The sequence below is a fragment of the Macrobrachium nipponense genome, chromosome 9 (genome assembly GCF_015104395.2).
Source record: "Macrobrachium nipponense isolate FS-2020 chromosome 9, ASM1510439v2, whole genome shotgun sequence".
Lineage (NCBI taxonomy): Eukaryota > Metazoa > Arthropoda > Malacostraca > Decapoda > Palaemonidae > Macrobrachium > Macrobrachium nipponense.
This window is the reverse complement of record NC_061110.1, coordinates 60,785,540-60,806,582: the sequence shown is the minus strand read 5'-3', so window position 1 is coordinate 60,806,582 and position 21,043 is coordinate 60,785,540. Positions and strand designations below refer to the sequence as shown.

Genomic DNA, 21,043 nt, shown 5'->3' with positions numbered 1-21,043 from the left:
GTGCACCTCGAAATTGTGCCTGCCAAGGATGCTGAAGAGCATCCTCCGCCAAAGGAAGAGGATCCTGGACCACCCAGAAGTAGACCTCCAGCTTCCTATTAAGTGAGTGGCAAGGAGGTCTAAAATGGGTCTACCCCAAAGATGAAAAGGCCTGTCCACTACGTCCTGATACATAGACCACTTCGTACATAGGACTTTACTCCACTCCAATGGCTTAGCTTGTCAGGCACCACATTCCTCCTGCCTTGAATTTTCCATTGCTCACTGGGGTATCTCGACTGTTAATGAGTAGTGCAGGCGGCAGAAAGGAGTCGTCTTCTCTAATGAAGAATTCTAGGACCATAAATAGAAGACCTTTGGCTTCTGTTGCAGAGAAAAGGTCTAACATAGGTCATTCCAAGCAGACAGAAGAAATAATAGGGTACCCGAAGGGGATGTCCTATGACAAAATACTCAGCACAGATATGTTCTAAATATCCTGCTGTAAACTTCTCCATTGTCAAAGTAATTGCACTGTAGACCAAGGAGAAGTCATTGAGCTCCCCCAGGAAATGTGCATCTTTAACAGAAGAGACGTCCTATGAGGTGATCCCTTCTGGTGACATACAAACAGAATGCTATTCATTAGGGGAGTTGACCTATGATGATGGGACACACCCCCTTGGACTAAGTAACCACCTCTTCAACATTCCTGAGCAACATAACACGGAGTTAAGATGTTTTGGAGATAAGAACGCCAGGATATAAATTACATTACTGATCTGGTTACTCGCTGAAAAGGTAAGTTAAGCTAGGAATTGGACGTAACCCAATCCCAAACTCTTGAAGAATGGGACAAACCACATACATGGACATGTGATGAACCACATATGTGGATGTGCAACGGACCATGTATGTGGATGAGCGACGAACCACGTATGTGAACATGGGACGTATCATGTACGTATGTGGATTTGGGATGACTCATATACCTAGATGTGTGATGACTCACGTATGTGGACATGTGATGACTCATGTACAATGACATGATGACTCACGGACATGGACATGCGACGGGTCAAGTATATGGTCATGCGATGAACCACGTACAAGGATGAGAGATGACACAAGTAAATGGTCGTGCGTTGTAGATCTATCTACGAGTGAACATCAGGGAATCCACCCTTGCCTATAAGACTTTTGACTTTTCATTCTGGAGGAAGCATGAAGAAAGTAAGACCTCGATCATGTACACAGTCATGATGTGTAGAACAATCCAAGTGAGCAGACCAGGGAGAAGATCAGTCTTGCCTAGAAGGCTCTCAACCTGACTTGGGAAGATGAGTTGCGAAAGTACGACCTTCATCTCGTACATGGATGTGCAACGAATCATGAACACAGTCGTGATATGTCTCCAGAAGATGAACAGCAAGAGTAGGAACTTCATCACGTACACGGACATGTGACGAATCACGAACACGGCAGTGATGTGTCTCCAGAAGACGAACAGTGAGAGTAGAAACTCCATCACAAACATGGCCATAGGACGAATCACGAACACAATTGTGATATGTCTCCAGAAGACAAATAGCCAGAGTACGCCATCACGTAAACAGACGTGTGTTGAATCATGAACACGGCCGTGATATGTCTCCAGAAGACAACGGTCAAAGTAGGAACTCCATCACACACACGTTCGTGCGATGAATCATGAACATGGCCATGATAAGTCTCCAGAACACAAACAGCCAGAGTAAGGACATCATCACATACACTTACGCGCAACTAAACACATAAGAGGCTGTGACCACCTTTGCCCCCTAAATCGGAGCCATCTATTCATTCGATGAACTCAATTAGCCAAGGAGACCAAGAACTACCCTGAGAACTCTGATGTGTGGGAAGATCAACACAGACTGGAATATATTCACTTACTTGAAGGGAGGGGTCACGTCTGTGCTGGGAGGATGGTGAAACACCTCTCTCACTCTCAGAAGACACCACAAGTCCCGAATTCTCCAACTGAAGGGGGAGGGGGTGAAGGAGGAAAAGGCGATGGGGGTCTTGCCTTAGGACATACCCTACTTGAAACCCTGGGACACCTGCTAAACGCAGAGTGGAGCCAATCAGCCAACTCTCGAAAGAACACCTCTGATAAGTTGGCAGTGGACTGCGATGACATCATGGGCGAGGCCTGGAGTGATGTCACTGCAACAGGATGTGGGCGATATGTCACAGGTGTAGAAGTATTGAGAGTGATGTCATGGTATTTGAACTGGTAGCCCAAGTCAAAGGTCTCGGTGACGGCGAAGATGGCGAAAAGACCTTCTTTTGTCTCATACATCAACCGGAGGGTCTCCCCAGGACACGTACACGTAAAGAATAGTGAAGAATTTACCAAGAAAATCCATCGCCAAAGGAGAAGGAAAAGAGATCACCCCTCACTTGAACGCAGCGCTGTCAAAACCATGCATTCAAAAGAAGCCATGACATCACAGGCCCATTTGTGATGTCACACAGCAGATTACCCACAGAGAGAGAGAGAGGGGAGAGAGAGAGAGAGAGAGAAAACATTGTGTGTAGTGCGGAAAAACATAAAACAAAACCGTACTACAATATACATTTCATATGACAAATGGGTACCAAGTTGAACAACATAGGGAGATGATATCCAGCCATCAGAAAAGCTGTCTGTAAAGTTGGTATCCCCACATGATGACACAGTAAGTCGGTGAGCAAGAAGGACCTCCGATGACAGCCAGGAACACACCGCTGACAGCACTGACTGGGTTCCAGACTCTCTCCTCACAGCACCAATGAGCGTACTAAAGCTAGTAAAGTGGCACTCTGTCAGAGGGAAGCAAAGCAGAGGGGCTCCCAAGTTCTGAGTGGAACATCATCGCTACCAGACTTCCAGGAGAGAAGCAGGGCTGACAACTAGTGCCTGTAAAGAAACAAATAACATGCTCTCTCCCTCAGGAAAGAATATTTCTATCCTGTAAGAGCAAAAATAATCATATTTATCTGTAAGGATAAGGGAAAGGAAGGAAGAGAGCCGTACGACCCATGCCCTCCCCCCACCAAATTTAATGGAAAGAGACAAGACAGCAATCATGACTGGTCCTGCAAGCAGATGGGAAGAATGTAATCGTACGCTATCAAAATTCGTGTTGAAGAAGTGTAGGAATGTACTCCTATGCTAGACAATAAAACCTTGTTTGCAACATGAACCCCTAACATCTTGAACATCACAAAACACAAATTCTGAAAGACTTAAAACGTTCCCAGAAAATGTGTAACTAGAAAAAAATCTAAGATTCATAAAACATTATCATAATACAAATGACGAAGCAGAGGAAAAGGCATGACGCTCATTTACTGCAATTGCATCTGTCCCAAAGGAAGGACAACACGGGAATCATGGAAGGCGTCTAAAAACGTTTGACGTCCACTGGACTTGTGGGCTAGATGAATATGAAACAAACCGCAGGCTTGTGGAAAAAAAAAACCAGTGTGGTGGGAGGAGAGCAAAGCGAAAGTCAACTCTCCAAGGCAGTTAAAGAAGTCTGGTGGGTCATGAGGTTCCAAGCTCTGTCGGTGACCAGCATCCACCTCACATATTCATGAGTTGCCAGATGCCACCGATTCCTTGCTTTACAAACTTTATTTTTAACCGGTTTCCAGCTGGTGCTGGAAGATTATCCTATTGTTAAGACCTCAGGTTTATTAGCTATGAAAAATACAAATTGATTAAAAATTTGTCATATTTATCACTACCTAGCCTCCAAAGTTGTTGACCAGTGTCTAGGATGCTTTCTTGAATTTTCTGTAGGATAGGCAATGGTTTTCTCCTTATAAAGCTTCTTATAAGCTTGATATTTTCTCTACCAAAAAGGCATGATTTTTTAGGACTCAAGTTCTGAATGTGTGGATCATTTAACTGTGCAATATACTGTACTGTTGTAATATACTTGAAATATCCTTTAAATGTCACAATATATGACCTTCGAATTATGTTACAGATACAGTTGATGAACAGTGGTTGACTTGTACATAAAGGAATTTGATGCCCAGTGCATGAAAAATTATTTTATTATTATTGATATTATTCAGCAGTTTAAATAGACCATTACTCTTTTAGAGCTGGTCCAAAGAATTAAAAATGACTAGAAAAGAAGGAGTTATGAGGGGTGTTTGTCTAATTGTCAATATTTGTTTGGTGCAGGTTATTCATGCTAAGAAGTACCTAAATCACCTGTCTACACATCGCCTCTTTCCTTGTCCCTTTTGTGAATCAGTCTACAAGAGAAAGGTAAATAATGAGTATTGAAGTAGGATTTTTCCTTTTATAAGAAGTGTTTGGCATTTCTCATAGAGCATTTGAAAATATAGAAAAGAAACATAGGCATTGGAATGTTATAAACTTGGTTTTATATTAAAGTTTGAAGGAATTGAAGTACGTATTGCACTATACAATATTCAAAACAAATTTTAAGATATGGAATTTCTTTTTTTTGTCAGTTGTATTTCTGTAGAACACCTAATCGTAATAATTCTGTATAGTAGTACTGTAGTGTACATACCTAACATGAAGGCATGGGTCATACAAAGTTGGTTGACTTCCTTTTAAAGGAGAATACTGTGATCACTATGTATAGCATCTTATAAGTGTTGTAAGCATATGTTCCAAAAATAAGGACAATTCTCTTTGTACCCAGTATATTGCTATATATGAACTGGTGACTTCCTTTTTTTGCTGTGTGACTGTAGACAACGATTTTAGCCTTAGTTATAGTAGGTACCACTGGGTAAAGTGCACAGTACTGATAAGTATATTCTTTTAATTGTATAGGTTCAGTTAAATTTTTATATCTTTGGTATATCTTAATTTGCATGAAATTTATCTATTAACAGAGGATATATTGTGTTTAATATACTGTATAGATAAGTTATTTCTTTAACTTGGAATATGACATTCATTATTTGGTATTAAAATTGTACTTTTATCCTGGAAATAATCCATCATAATCTGTCATCTCTGATGTTAACACTTGTTTTCCCATGGGTGATATGCAGCTTAGGTATTTGTATTTTTAATCTTGCAAATATATTTTTTAATGATATACTATAACTAATTTTATTTTATATAAATTTAAAAGTATTTTTGTAAGGTTAACCTCTGTGCATTTCATTACTGGCCATGTAGCTTTGATGATGTTTTACTTGTTTTTCCATTTGTGAAAAACAGCTAATTTTATAAACTGTTTTATGAAAGAAATCAGCTTCAGAGTTCATGTGGCTGAGTAATGTTTCAACAAATTGCATATAGTTTTATTTGTATGTATATATATAATATATACTTCTTATAAAAGTTTTTGAACAATATGTATATTGCAGAGTAACAAAAGTTTTATGATGTGCAGGTTTTAAAGAAATCGGGACACTCTGTTGATGGGACCTCTGGCGTTTCGACTGATAGTCCTAGGTGTACACATTTTGATATAGTTGAAGACAAACCATCAATCAGTTTCACACTGCTAAAGGGTGGAACCAACCGTGGGAAGGATTTGTTGGCTGATAGTCTAGGCTATACATATATTAGAGACAAAACAAGTTCTCAGGGTTGTAGATGGAGATGCACTATACGAAATAAACATCTAACATGTTGTGGCTCTGTGCATCAGGTTGGTTTTGATCCAGGTACTTTCACTGTTGGACCTCAAAAACATAGGTGTGAGCCTAAAGACCATGCAAGTGTTACAAAAAAACAAATTAGTGTTGAGGTGAAAAGACAGGCATTAGCACGTCCAGACACATCTGCCACCACTATTGTTAATGAGGTAATGCAGTCAAATCTAAACTCAAATTTACCTCATGTAAGTTTACCAAGCCCATCAACCCTTGCAAGAACTGCCAATAAATATCGACAGAAATATCGTACACAGCCACCCTCCCAGCGTACAAAAGGCATTAAGAAACCTTCAAAGCCAGGTAATAAAAAAGGACCCAAAGTTTCACAAAATGGAATCGATTTTGTAGTTCATGCAAGTGCCCCTCCGCCCATGCCGCAGCGCCCAAAAGGAATTGCACCACCTCCTTTGCAACCTCAAGGTCAAGAACATTCGCACTGGACCAGTATTTTCCAAGTTCCTCCACATTATAAATATTCTTGTACAAATGCAAATTACTAAGTTGTATTTTTAGAGCTAATATTTATATTCTAAAGTGCCATATATACATATATAGGCAGTCTCCGGTTATCGGCAGACTCGTGTTAATGATGTTATGGTTTTATGGGGCTAAAAAAGCTGCAATTTATGGTGCCATAATGGGCTAAGTTTTGGTTATTGGCGCTCTAAGGAGCTGATAATAGAGTTATGGCTCCATAACATACCTAACATTGGCACCATTAATCTTGGCACCATAAGTGCCATAAATTGCCGAGTTTTGGTTAATGGCGGTTTCCGCTTATCAGCACCTCGCCAATAACTGGGGACTATATATATATATATATATATATATATATATATATATATATATATATATATATATATATTATATATATATATATTTATATATTCAAAAAAATGACAGGAGATACATGTGATTTAGTATAAGCATATATATATATATATATATATGATATATATATATATATATATATATATATATATCATATATATATATAGATATTTATTATACGTATATATATAGTCCATATATATCCACTTGCACCCATTTGCAGATTTTTCTGTGGGACCTATCTAAAAATTATTACAGGACCCACTCATTTGTAAATTTATCTTTTGACAAATATTTGGAAATTAGTGTAATTTGGTGTTATTTTTATGAATAAATAAATTTTTCTCATACAAAAATTATTTACTAATTTTCAAATATTACTATTGATTAATACAGTATTATGTTTAATAAGATTAAATAATATTAAATAATAAAAATAATAATTCTCTCCCTCCCTCTGTCTCTCTTACTGAGATGTATGTTTTTTGTATGATAAATGATTTACTAATATTCAAATAATATTAATGTACTCAGCAATAGCAATTCCTTAAAGAAAATACCAAAGTGAATCAATGAAATTTTAGTTTATAAATTAAAGGCTTATTAAGAATTAAGGAAATCCCAATCTTGTAGCATAGGGACTTGGAGAGAGTGGGGAGGGTGGAGCTGTCACAACTGTCAAGAAACCTGACAGCAAGGGTAGGAGTGTTGCTATCTTAGTGAGTCTCCAATATGTGCTGTCATCTTGGGGTCAGTTGATATACTGAAATTCTCTCTCTCTCTCTCTCTCTCTCTCTCTCTCTCTCTCTCTCTCTCTCTCTCTCTCTCTCTCTCTGGGAAGTCACTCTTTAACCAATTGATATTTACACATATTTATCCATCTAAATGTTCAGTAATGAGAGTATTTTGATGTTATTTTCATGACTAAAAACGTGTTTATGATACAAAAATGATTTACTAATTTTCAAATATTGATATCGATTAATACTGTATGAAGTTTGATAAGATTAAATGATGTTAAATAATAATAATAATTTTCTCTCTCTCTCTCTCTCTCTCTCTCTCTCTCTCTCTCTCTCTCTCTCTCTCTCTCTCTCTCTCTGTTTTGTATGATAGATAAATGATTTACCTAATACATAATAAGTACTAATTTTCAAATATTAGTAGGACTAAATAATGATAATAATAATAAACTGTTATTGCAATATTTATGCATTTCTATAGTAAGTTATTGAAAAAAAATTAATGAACAGAATTTTCCCTGTCTTTTGCCTTTTAAGTTGTGAAGGAGGGGGAAAGGTTGGGTCTGTCAGAAATGTCACATGACTTGACAAAGCACCATGGTTCCAAATTATTGCCAAGGATTGATCATCTCATTTCTATTCCTTCCATCTTTTATCTCTCTCTCTCTCTCTCTCTCTCTCTCTTTCTATCTGCCAAAGGGTAGAATGAGAAATGGATTGATAGATAGAAAAATAGATATTTAGTCCAGCCCTCTCTCTCTCTCTCTCTCTCTCTCTCTCTCTCTTTGGAAAAGATATATGTATGGTGGAGGAGAAGAAGTATTGTATATAGAGGTTTATTTCAGTCTTTTGATATAGCAAGGAGTTATTCTCTCCCTCTCTCATATTTATTCTCTATGTCTTTGAAATAATTCATAAATAATTTCACTCTTGATGGTCAAATATTTGATGTTGCCCATTCAGTGGTTCTCTCTCTCTCTCTCTCTCTCTCTCTCTCTCTCTCTCTCTCTCTCTCTCTCTCCTTCTGCGTTATTGGCTGTACATGTATATTTCTAATGGTAAAATGTTTAAGATGACTTTGAAATAATGTTAATAGAGGCAGTCCCCAGCTTACAACATTCTGAGGTTACAGCGCTTTTCAATTATAATCATCAGGCATTATTTCCAGGTTTACGACACATGTTCCAGGGAAACAAGACTCCAAAAATGCAAAATAATCAATATTTGAAGGTTTTTTATGAAAAATGCAATAAAATGCAGTATAGTTAGGTTTTATTACACATAAAGCATTAAAAGTAAGGTTTTCTTAGGATTTTTGACGATTTTCCGGCTTACAATGATTTTCGACTTAACGACTCGTCTCAAGAACGGAACCCCTGCCTTAAGCCGTGGACTGTCTTTAATATCATTTAAAAGATTAATACAGTAATAGAATAATAACTTAAGGCATATTTGATGTAGGATGATACTTTTAAGTATACATTTGGTATTTGAACTTTCAAAGTGCAGTTATAAGCATTTTTAGAGAGGGCTCTATATGTATTCATGGATTCTAGCTAAGGGGGGGAGTTGTGTGGTCTGGTACACATCCCATGCAAACATAGTTCACTGTATAAATGTATATATGTGTGCATTCGACCCCTGCTATTCGCGGACTCATGACTCATGGACTCGCCTATTTGCGGATTTTTCCATTGACTGTATGTACCCATTATTTGCTGAAAACTTGCCTATTCACTGAATTTTTCACTGAGAAATTTTCACAAATTACTGTATTTTCATATTATTTTCAAGACAAAATGCACTTTTTGCGATAAAACTATTAACAAACACAGGTATCAGCATTTTTAGAGGGGTTTTAAGTATTTGCAGATTTTAGCTATTCAGCAGGAGGGCTCCAGTACCCATCCCCTGCACAATATTGTTGTCTACTGTGTGTGTAGATATATATATATATATATATATATATATATATATATATATATACTATATATATATAATATATATATATTATGTATATATACACACACACACACTACATATATATATATATATATACTATATATATATATATATATATATATATATATAACACACACACACACACACACACACACACTCCCCAGTTATCGGTTACCTCAGTTCTGTGATCCGGGTATTGCACCAAAAATAGAGTATTGGCACAGATACATAACTAACAAGAGGTGCCAAAATCTGGTTATCAGCGAAGCGACTAAAAATTGCCAATTTGCAGTTATTGGCAATTTTCACGTATCATCAAGCCATCAGAACTGAACCCCGCCGATAACCAGGGACTGCCTGTGTTTGTGTGTGTGTGTATATATATATATATATATATATATATATATATATATATATATATATATATATATATATATATATATATATATATATATATATATATATATATATATATATATATATACACGCACACACACACACACACACACAAACACAGGCAGTCCCTGGTTATCGGCGGGGTTCAGTTCTGATGGCTTGATGATACGTGAAAATTGCCATTATATATATATATATATATATATATATATATATATATATATATATATATATTATATATATATATATATATATATATAATGTTGTAGGAAGCCCACTAACTACAACGTAATATTCTAGTTCACAGATACTGCTATATATATCGTTGTAAGCCGCAACATCATCAAAAATCCTAAGAAAACCTTACTTTGCATTCTTTGGGTGCATTCCAAACTATGTTAACTGCATTCTTATTGCATTTTTCATCAAAAAAACCTTAAAAATATTGATTATTTTGGATTTTTGGTGTCATATTTCTTGTGCCCGATGAGCGTTGTAGGCACCGTAACCGTGGAAATAATTTCTGATGAATATAATATAAAAGTGCCTTAACCCTCGGAACATCAAGCACCGAACCCGTCGTAACCCGGGGATTGCCTGTATGTATATATATATATATATATATATATATATATATATATATATATATATATATATATATATATATATATATATATATATATATATATATATATATATATATATATATATATATATATATATAGATATAGTCAACCTCCGTATTCATGGGGGGGATGCATTCCATCCCCACCTCTAGAAATGCTTATACTGCCTATCTTGAAAGTTCAAATACCAAATAAAAGTATCATCCTACATCAAATATGTCTTAAATCATTGTTCTATTACTGTTTTAATCTTTGAAATGATATTAATATCATTTCAATCATCTTAAGCATTTTACCATTAGAAATATATATGTAGTTCAGTCAGTAACAAAACACAGAGAGAGAGAGAGAGAGAGAGAGAGAGAGAGAGAGAGAGCAGTATCATATATTTGACAATCAAGAGTGAATTTATTTAGGAATTGTGTTTGTGAGAGAGAGAGAGAGAGAGAGAGAGAGAGAGAGAGAGAGAGAGAGAGAGAGAGAGAGAGAGCAGTATCATATATTTGACAATCAAGAGTGAATTTATTTAGGAATTGTGTTTGTGAGAGAGAGAGAGAGAGAGAGAGAGAGAGAGAGAACCTCTTTAGGACAAGATTTCTACCCCTCCGATAAACATATAACTTTTCCAGAGAGAGAGCTGAACTAAGTAGTATCTATTTTTCCATCCATCAATGCATTTCTGGGCTCAGCCATGTCGCTCCGTGAAATAAATCCCTTTTCTCATTCTACCATTTGGCAGAGAGAGTATCGGGATTGTCCCGACTGATTTCAGCAACACCTCCAATCCCTGAAATAACACGTGAAGCATATGCTGCCCGCACACCTTAACATGCAGTATGCACTCTTCTTGTGTGGATTTCAAGATTTTGGTGTTTGAAGAATCCTATGAAGATTTGCTTAACTTTATTAGGCTCGTAACTCTGTTTCTTGCATTGTATCAGAGGGAGTTCTCAATACATTTTTTTCTCTTCGAAAGCAACTATTTCTGGCGCAAAAACCTTCTTTATCATATGCTGGTCTCCTTGTCCAGGAAGCATCTCCGGTTCTCCAGCCTCTCGCAAGCGGTAACTTACTTCATGTGTTAATATTGGAGGGAAAACTTATGGAGGGAAATTTGAACACTAAAAAAAACATCAACTCGAATTACCATGGAGAAAAGGGATAAGAACATAGACTACACTTAATACTTATTTACAGTTTCTATATCCTCCCCCAGAAAAAAAGCGCAAGTCAGTGCACACTGACAGACAAATTTTTTTATATATACTTACACTAAGACACAATCAACTTACTAAAAATAAAAATATAAAAACAGAACTTTCATTAATATATTACAACTTTAGTTCATGAGTCCACAACTTAACTCTGTTATGTCCTACAACAGCGGCAGTACGACGAGGACGATGAACATTCATGCCCTCGAGCTGATTCGAACTATGAGAATCATTTGGCCCACCAAGTACATCAACGTCATGAGCAGAATTGTATTCTATCTGATCTAAATTGCTATTTAGAAAAGAAGGATTATGAGTGAGCAACAGCTCAAGAAGGATACAAATGATTAATAGAGTGGTGTACACCAACACCATCACCTCACTTCAGTTTGACACTTCTAACCTTGCCATCGTTGCCCTCTATTACCTCTAGCACCCGACCTAATACCCAGTAAGGATGAGATTTATTCAGCAATTTAACTAGGACAATGTCGTCAATAGAAATCTTGTCGTTCCAATTGACTTGGTGTAGGTCCTTGTATGACTCCCTCAAGCTCAACAAGTAGCTGACATACCAAAGCTCCTTAAAATCAGACAATATCTCATCTCTTGATGACAACGTGTCCAAAAGGGTACCCCTGGAAGTGGGAACGCACTCCCATATGGGGAGCTTCATTGAGTCTCGGTATAACATTACAATTTGAGTAGACTTTCAGAAAACAATTAGGGGTTATTGTTTCCAAAACATTATCAGAAGAACAATAGGTTAATGGCCTAGAATTTACTGCATTTTGAACATCAGTAATGATAGTCAACAGCTCAAAATATGACAACTTAGAACGTCCAATAGTTTTGTACAAACAACTCTTCACAGTGTGTATCAACCGCTCCCATGTGGCACCCACCCACGCAGAGTACATAGGAATTTTGACATGCTGTATATCAAAAACTTCAAAATTTGCCTTATACTCATCCGACAAAAGAGCTCTGCAATATTTCTCCACCAGCGACAAATGACTTGGCATTGTCGCTATACAAGTGCAAGGGAATCTCATACACATTAGTAAATCGAGTGAATGCAAGAACAAACTGAATGGTGGACATATCAGGAACTAACTCTATGTGCACAGCATGGACTCTTGAATTTGCAACAGGTAATGCATTTAATTAAAATGTTCTTAATTACTTATCTCATCTTGGGAATCCAAAATCCATCAGTCCTAACATTGTTCAAGGTGGTCTGGAGACCAAGATATTTACTTCTAAGGTGGAAAAATTGTACAAGAAGTTTGGTTAACTTATGTCCCTTACTTAACAGAATGGGATTTTGAACATCATATGACACACATAGGGATTTGGCAATGCGTCCCCTAGACCTGATTAGTCCTGTACCATCAAGGAACAAGTCTAGATTATTTACTAAATTAGGGACTTCCTTGGGTTTATCACTGTCAGTTAAGTTAAGATAACCCAACTCACTGGGGAAGCATTCCCTTTGCATCTGACTTAAAAGATGAAGCCTTGCAATACTTTCAGTTTTCTTGCTACATTTCCTCATTTTGAATATTGCCTTGAACACCAGGGTAGTTACTCTTAAAACCTGGCGAAAAGACGAAAACCTTTGTTCATCAATAACTGGTTCAGGAGAAATTTCTAAATTTATATGAAAGGCAGCATAACTACTGCTCCTTGGAGCCACGAGCTGCTTACTGGCATCAGACAAACACCCTAAGGCGAAATCAGGCCACAATTTTCTAAACTGGTATCCACATTGGTCCATGTTGCCAAAAAGACAATTGCTTCACAAACTCATTAAAGGACAAACCTCTGGTAAGATCACAAGGATTTACATTTCTGAAGTGGATGGTTATACCATAATCTTTTAACAAGGACTGTTTAAACATAGCAATATCCTTTACTCTATTACGAGTTAATACACTCTTGACATTAACCCTTAAACGCCGAGTGGACGTATTATACGTCGACATTTTTTGTCTCTCGGGTGCCGACTGGACATATTTTACGTCGACATACAAAAGTTTTTTAAAAATTCGCGGAAAAATACTTATAGGCCTACCAGCCGAAAACTCTTGAATCACGCGCCTTGGGGGATGCTGGGAGTTCACGGATCAAGGTGTTGTTTTCTTTACAATCGTTACGCAGGCGCGCAAGCATGAATTTCTTTCTTGCCGCACTAAAAAGTATCAGTGACACATCTCTGAAATTATTTCGTCACTTTGACATAATTTTTTTACCATTTAAATTAGCCGTTACATGGAGTATTATATATAAAAATGTGCAGATTGTTATGTAGAATACAACAAAAAAATACTCATGATTGTAGCTTTTATCAGTTTTGAGATATTTTCATATAAATAACGAGTGCCAAAATTTCAACCTTTGGTCAACTTTGACTACCGAAATGGTCGAAAAACGCAATTGTAAGCTAAAACTCTTATAATTTAGTAATATTCAATCATTTACCTTCATTTTTCAATAAATTGGAAGTCTCTAGCACAATATTTTGATTTATGGTGAATTTATGAAAAATGTTTTTCCTTACGTCCGCGCGGTAACTCTTCCGAAAAAAATCATACATGCGATTGTGGTAATGTTTGCACCATTTTAAAATTGACCGTTACATAAAGTTTTATATATAGAAATGTGCGCAATTTCATGCACAATACAACTAAAAACAACCCATGGTTGTAGCTTTTATCAGTTTTGAAATATTTTCATATAAAAAATGTGACAAATTTTCAACCTTCGGTCAGCTTTGACTGTACCGAAATGGTCAAAAAACGCAATTGTAAGCTAAAATTCTTATATTATAGTAATATTCAATCATTTACCTTCATTTTGCAACAAATTGGAAGTCTCTAGCACAATATTTCGATTTATGGTGAATTTATGAAAAAAATAAAATTTCTTTACGTCCGCGTGGTAACTTCTGAAAAAATCATACGTGCGATTGTGGTAATGTTTGCACCATTTTAAATTAGCCGTTACATAAAGTTTTATATATGAAAATGTGCGCAATTTCATGTAGAATACAACTAAAAATAATTGAAGGTTGTAGCTTTTAAACGCAATTGTAAGCTAAAACTCTTACAGTCTAGTAATATTCAGTCATTTATCGTCATCTTGAAACAAATTCGAAGTCTCTAGCACAATATTTAGATTTATGGTGAATTAAAAAAAAAAAACTTTCCTTCCCTCCGCACGCGGATTCTCCGCCACAAATCTCCGAAATGCGTACATCGCATTCTCGGAATATTTGCTCCGTTTCATATTAGGCATTTCATAGAGTTTTATATATGAAAATATGTGCAATTTCATGTAGAATAAAACAAAAAATATTTGAAGGTTGTAGCTTTTGTAATTTCCGAAATAATTGCATATAAAAAAAAATATATAAAAAAAAATCGACATTCAGTCAACTTTAACTCGTCAGATATAGTCAAAACCTGCAATTGTAAGCTAATACTCTTACAGGATAGTAATATTCAATCATTTGTCTTCATTTTGAAAGAAATTGGAAGTCTCTAGGACAATATTTAGATTTATGGTGAATTTTTGAAAAAAATATTTGTTTATATCCGCACGTTACGAATTCATGCATTATTTTGTGATAATATTTTCTCTGTGTTGCTTTTATCATTTTACAATGTGTTATATACCAAAATGATCGCAATTTAGTGTACATTACAAAAAAAAATTAACTCGTTACCTTTAACCATTTTGCGCATAGCGCGATTTGAATACTATATATGAAATTTTGTTTTCGCGCTATCATATATCGCATTATTTATATATGATAATGAAAATTTTTTTTCATTTCTGATGGTTGCATACTAAACTTCAGGCAATGACAAAAAAAGGAGCCAAAAATGAACTCTTAATCTTGAAAACTAAGCGCGCTGTGATTTTTTGAAAAAAATATTTTTTCCGCTTCGGCGCTCACTCCGAGACCGCTTAGGCACACGGGAGACAATTTTTTTTTTACCGCTTCGGCGTAAGAGGGTTAAGTGCTTTCTAACCTTGAAATGAATCTTAAGGTCATCCTTAAGTTTCTTCAGAATTACTGATACATAAGCCTTATACTCAGCTCACTTCTCTACCAGTGGGGGTAATTTAACTTCAATGTCAGACATCATCAACTAATCAGCTAATGATACATATAGGCTACATAGTACACAGTAGAACGACCCCCTTACAATAATCTGTTCAATTAGCTCATTAACCATGGGTGATAACTAGAACCAAGTGCACAGCACAACTACTTCACCATCCTCAGCTTCACATACTGCAAATGCAAAGCAGATCTCTGACAGAATAAGGAAACAAATAGGTTAGGTAAGACTTGTAGCCTAAGCCCAACATCAGAAAACAAGCCCAACTCCAACTCAAAGCAAAAGACAACAACCAAATCACGTTCAGCAGGAACGATCACACACCACGTTACCTCCACCCCCGACTTATGACACCTATAAGAAAAACTAAGAAAAAAATATGATTTGCGTTTACCACAAACACTTCTCGACCGCAACCCGACTGCGACACTGATCACTTACTAGGGCAACATATACTTACATTTCCCTTAACACTAAAGATGACAATAGCCTATACAGGTACTTACAGTGAGAACGAGTCTGAAAATAAGCAAACTAATTGTCGACACTGATGTTACAGGTGTGCGAAGAGCAAATACACCAACAAATGTTCAAAACTTCAGAAAAACTGGAATATGGTTCTATTAACACGAAAATATTTGTAACACTGCATTATGGTAACAACGAATCCCCACGTAACCTACAAGACAAACCCTAAGCTACCTAACCTGGGTAAGGACACAGAAACTGTTTTAGTTCGTACATTAATCAAAATCTTGAAATTATATCATGATTGTCCCAATTGAATTCAGCAACACCCAATCCCTGAAATAACACGTGAAGCATACGCTACCCGCTTACCTTAACATGTAGCATGCACTCCGCTTGTGGATTTCAAGATTTTTGTGTTGCTTGAAGAATCCTATGAAGATTCGCTTAACTTTATTAGGCTCGTAACTCTGTTTCTTGCATTGCATCAGAGGGAGTTCTCAATATACATTTTTTCTCTCCGAAAGCAGCTATTTCTGGAGCAAAAACCTTCTTTATCGTATGCTGATCTCCTTGTCCAGGAAGCATCCCTGGTTCTCCCGCCTCATTGCAAGCGGTAACTTACTTCACGTGTTAATATTGGAGAGAAAACTTATGGAGGGAAATTTGAACACTAAAAAGAATATAAACTTGAATTACTATGGAGAAAATGAATAAGAACATTGACTACACTTAACAAAACTTATTTACAGTATCTATAAGAGAGAGAGAGAGAGAGAGAGAGAGAGAGATAAAAGAAGGTAGAAATAGAAATGAGATGATCTGGCATTGGCAACAATTTGGAGGTCACTTTCTGTCAAGAAATGTGACATTTCTGACAGGCCCAACCTCCCCCCTGCTTCACAACTAAAAGGCAAAAGACAGGGAAAATTTTGTTCTTTAATTTTTAAAAAATAACTTACAATAGAAATGCATTAATAGTGTAATAACAGAGTATTATTATTATTAATATCATTATTATACTAATATTTGAAAATTAGCACTTATATATGAGACAAATCATATATTTATACATAACAGAGAGAGAGAGCATTAATATTTTTATTATTTAATATAATCTTATTAAGATTAATACATACAGTATTAATCAATATTAATATTTGAAGATCAGTAAATCATAATTTATATCGTAAAAATGTTTATAGTCATGAAAATAACATAATTAATGAATATTTATTGATGGACAACCCCACGAATGAGTGAGTCCTCCTGTGAATCATTTTTAGATAGGTCCCACAGAAAAATTTGTAAATCTCGAGAATGCGAATATGGAGGTTGACTATATTTATTTATATACACACACATAGTATATATATATATATAATATATATATATATATATATATATATATATATATATATATATATATATATATATATATATATATATATATATATATATATATATATATATATATATATATATATACATACATACACACACACACAGTCACTATCTCATCCTCAAGAGAGTACCCTTCCATTCTCTATCCTGAGCTCCATGGTGACCAGACTACTGTCAAAGAATTCTCTTAACTGGTCTTATGGCTGGGTATGTGTCATAATGATAAACATTTTAAACACTTGATAGAGTATAAATGGACTCAGGATAATAGGGCACTTTCTATTATCCTCAGCAAATGATAATACCCAATTTTCCTACTACGTCAGTCAAAACCTCAAGAAGATGAAGAAGTGGTATGCGCATGCTCACTGTCATATTGTTTACACACGACCATGCAAGAATCCAGAGCTCAGAGAAGTCTGTTCTTCACATATTGATTCAACTAAATGCATGGTTTTAAGTTTCAGTTTAAAAAGATTTCTATTTAGACTATAGAGCAATGATTTACTGTGAGTGGGAAGCCGTAATCGACTTATTCTGTGGTACTTCTTACGATTTATGATCTTTAGGCTAGATCCGAGAATTTCATTCTTCACTTACATACTTCATTACAGAGGTTCATGGAAACATATAAGTTGAAAGCTAAGTGTACAATTTTAAGTTTCAGTTAAAAATTTTGCTAGTTTGGAATGATGGTTTTAGTGAGTGAGAAAAACCATAAATTGTCATTTTTTGACAGTACTAGTTGGTGCCAGCATTATAGGGTTAGCTCTGAGAGTTTCGTTCTTAGCTTATTGATTTCATCACTGAAGTTCATGGAAACTTCCAACTTGAAAGTTGAGTGTATAATTTCAAGTTCCATCCAAAAATATTTTAGTTTAGACCCTGGAAAAATGATTGTAATGTGCGTATAAAGCTGTAAACTGGCTTTTTCGTCATTACACGTCGGCGTTTCTTACAATTTGCAGACGGTGGCTATTTGTAGAAGCGGAAGTTGTTTTGAAGAATTTATCATTCTATTTGTTATTTTTATCTAAACAAATGTTCCACAATTATTATTGATTGGTAATGATAGATAATCTGTTCAGATAACGATATCAGCAATGGACTACCAGACAAAAGCCTACAATCTGTGTCGATTCAGTGAGAATATGTTGGCTAGACTGTAATAGATATTGTCTCAGTTCAGGTGTTCCATATCAAATTGCTCAGGTCATTTTGTGCCAGTGGGTATGGCTCATACCAACTACGTACAGTGGAACCTCGACATACGAAAGTCCCAATTTACGAAAGATTCAAGTTACAAAAGCATAGACGAAGTTTTTTTGCCTCTGCATACGAAAATAATTCAGGTTACGAAAGGATATTACTGTAAAGTCCCGAGATTCGCCCGGACCACCGAGAACAATTTTCAAACTTGCGCGCCTCTAACTCTGTAGAATCGCCACCATCCTCCCACTCTCCCATTGGTTCCTGATGCTAGTCACCGCTGTAAGATCCTGCTCTCCTATTGGTCAGCATCTATCCCATCATGCTCTACGTAAAGGCGTTGTTTCCCCACTTCGTTGCACCAGAGTTATCGTACGCACGCGGAATTCGTTCCTTCACATATACGATTTCGTTTGTTAACGTAAATTTGTGTTAGTGATTTCGCTTTGTACTTTATTGTGTTGTGTGAGAACTTAATTAGTAACTTAATTACGTATAGTCATGGGTCCCAAGAAAGTTGCTGAAGTTCACGGAAAGAAGAGGAGCTTTCTATGGAGACAGAGATGGCGATAATCAAGAAGTACGAGGCTGGCATGTGGTTGAGTGTGATCGCTAAAGAATAAGGCCGAAATCCGTCGACGATAGGCACCATCCTTAAGCAGAAGGAAGCCATCAAAGCAGCTACACCTTCCAAGGACGTGACTATTTTGTCTAAAAAGAGGAGCCACGTGCACGACGAGATGGAGAGGCTGCTTCTTGTCTGGATAAAAGACAAAGAAATCGCTGGTGATACGATAACCGAGACGACAATCTGCCACAAGGCCAGCGCTATTTTCGGTGATTTGATTGGCCAGACCGAAGACGATGGAGGAGAAGTGAGATCGATGCCAACCCCAGACTTCAAGGCTTCTGATGGGTGGTTTGAAAAATTCCGGAGACAGACTGGCATCCATTCGGTGGTGCGGCATAGGGAGGCTGCCAGCTCGGACATGAAAGCAGCCGAAGCCTTTATTAAGATGTTCGACGAGATGACAATCAACGAAGGCTACAGTTCTCAGCAAGTCTTCAACTGTGACGAGACTGGCCTTTTTTGGAAAATAAATGCCTCGTCGGATGTACATCATGGAGGAAGAGAAGAAGCTACCCGGGCATAAGCCTATGAAAGACAGGCACTATGTTCCAATGCCAGTGGGGATTGTAAAGTCAAGCCCCTACTTGTGTATCATTCGGAGACTCCTCAAGCCTTCAAGGTCCACAAAGTCCTAAAAGAGAAGCTTCCAGTGATGTGGAGTGCTAATGTGAAAGCCTGGGTAATGAGACTTGTTCACCGAGTGGGTAAGTCTGTGTTTTGGCCCGACAGTGAAGAAATTCTTGGAAGAGAAACACCTCCCTCTGAAATGTCTGCTGTTGTTGGACAATGCCCCTGCTTACCCTCCTGGCCTCGAGGAAGATATCCTAGCAGAGTATTCTTTCATCAAGGATCGTTATCTTCTGCCTAACACCACCCCTCTCCTCCAGCCCATGGACCAGCAAGTGATATCGAACTTCAAGAAGCTGTATACGAAACATCTTTTCAAGAGATGTTTCGACATCACCAATACCACAAACCTCACCTTGCGTGAATTTTGGAAGGAGTATTTTGATATCATGATATGCATCTGACTCATCGATCAAGCTTGGCAGGAGGTTTCAAAGAGAACCTTGAATTCTTTGTGGAGGAAACTCTGGCCTGATGCCGTATCCACCCGAGACTTTGAAGGATTCGACATGGGCGAAGCTGATGCAGATTCAGAAACAGTTGACGATCCTGAAACTGTTTCGCAACCAGATCTTGATGAGATTGTTGCTCTCGGCAAGTCCATGGGGCTGGTCGTTGACGAGGATGACATCAATGACCTTTTCGAGGAGCACCAAGAGGAGCTTACGATGGATGACCTGAAGGAGTTGGAGGCCATGCAACATAATGTCATTCAAGAAGAGTTCTCTAGCAGCAGCGAGGAGGAGGAGGAGGACCCTATGACAGCAGCAGAACTTAAGGATGCTCTAGCTGCTTTTCATAAAGTGCAGTCATTTGTAGATAAGAGACACACTGAAAAGGCTTACACAGGTCGTATGCTTGTGTAGTTCGATGATGTTTGCCTGAATAGTTTCAGGAACATTGTGAAAAGCAGGCTGGAGCAATCTTCCTTGGATAGTTATTTCTTAAAGAGGTCTTTAGTAGGAGTAAGCAAACAGAAAGATCCAAGTAATACGAAAAAACAGAAAGTTGAAAGTGGTGAAGAAATTGAAATTTTGTAGAAAACGTAAAGTGTAAAAAAGTAAAAAAAATGTAAAAATAAAAAAAGACAAAAAAAATACAATTTAATTTTAAGTTTTTCATAAAGTTA

At 36.7% G+C, this 21,043-nt stretch overlaps 1 protein-coding gene across 4 annotated transcripts in view; it reads left to right on the top strand.

Moving 5' to 3' along the window:
• Positions 1-21,043, top strand: part of LOC135218271 (zinc finger and SCAN domain-containing protein 12-like) — a 214,549-nt gene that overhangs the window by 180,198 nt on the left and 13,308 nt on the right. Inside the window, exons 4-5 of one of the 4 annotated variants that reach the window (XM_064254451.1) lie at positions 4,205-4,291; positions 5,403-6,485. The exons of 1 other annotated variant lie outside the window; for it this stretch is intronic. In XM_064254451.1, the coding sequence (XP_064110521.1) occupies positions 4,205-4,291; positions 5,403-6,170 (855 nt within the window). In that variant the 3' untranslated portion in view covers positions 6,171-6,485. Of the gene's footprint in view, positions 1-4,204; positions 4,292-5,402; positions 6,486-21,043 lie in introns of those variants that run through there. 2 more of the 4 variants (XM_064254449.1, XM_064254452.1) reach the window with 2 other exon arrangements.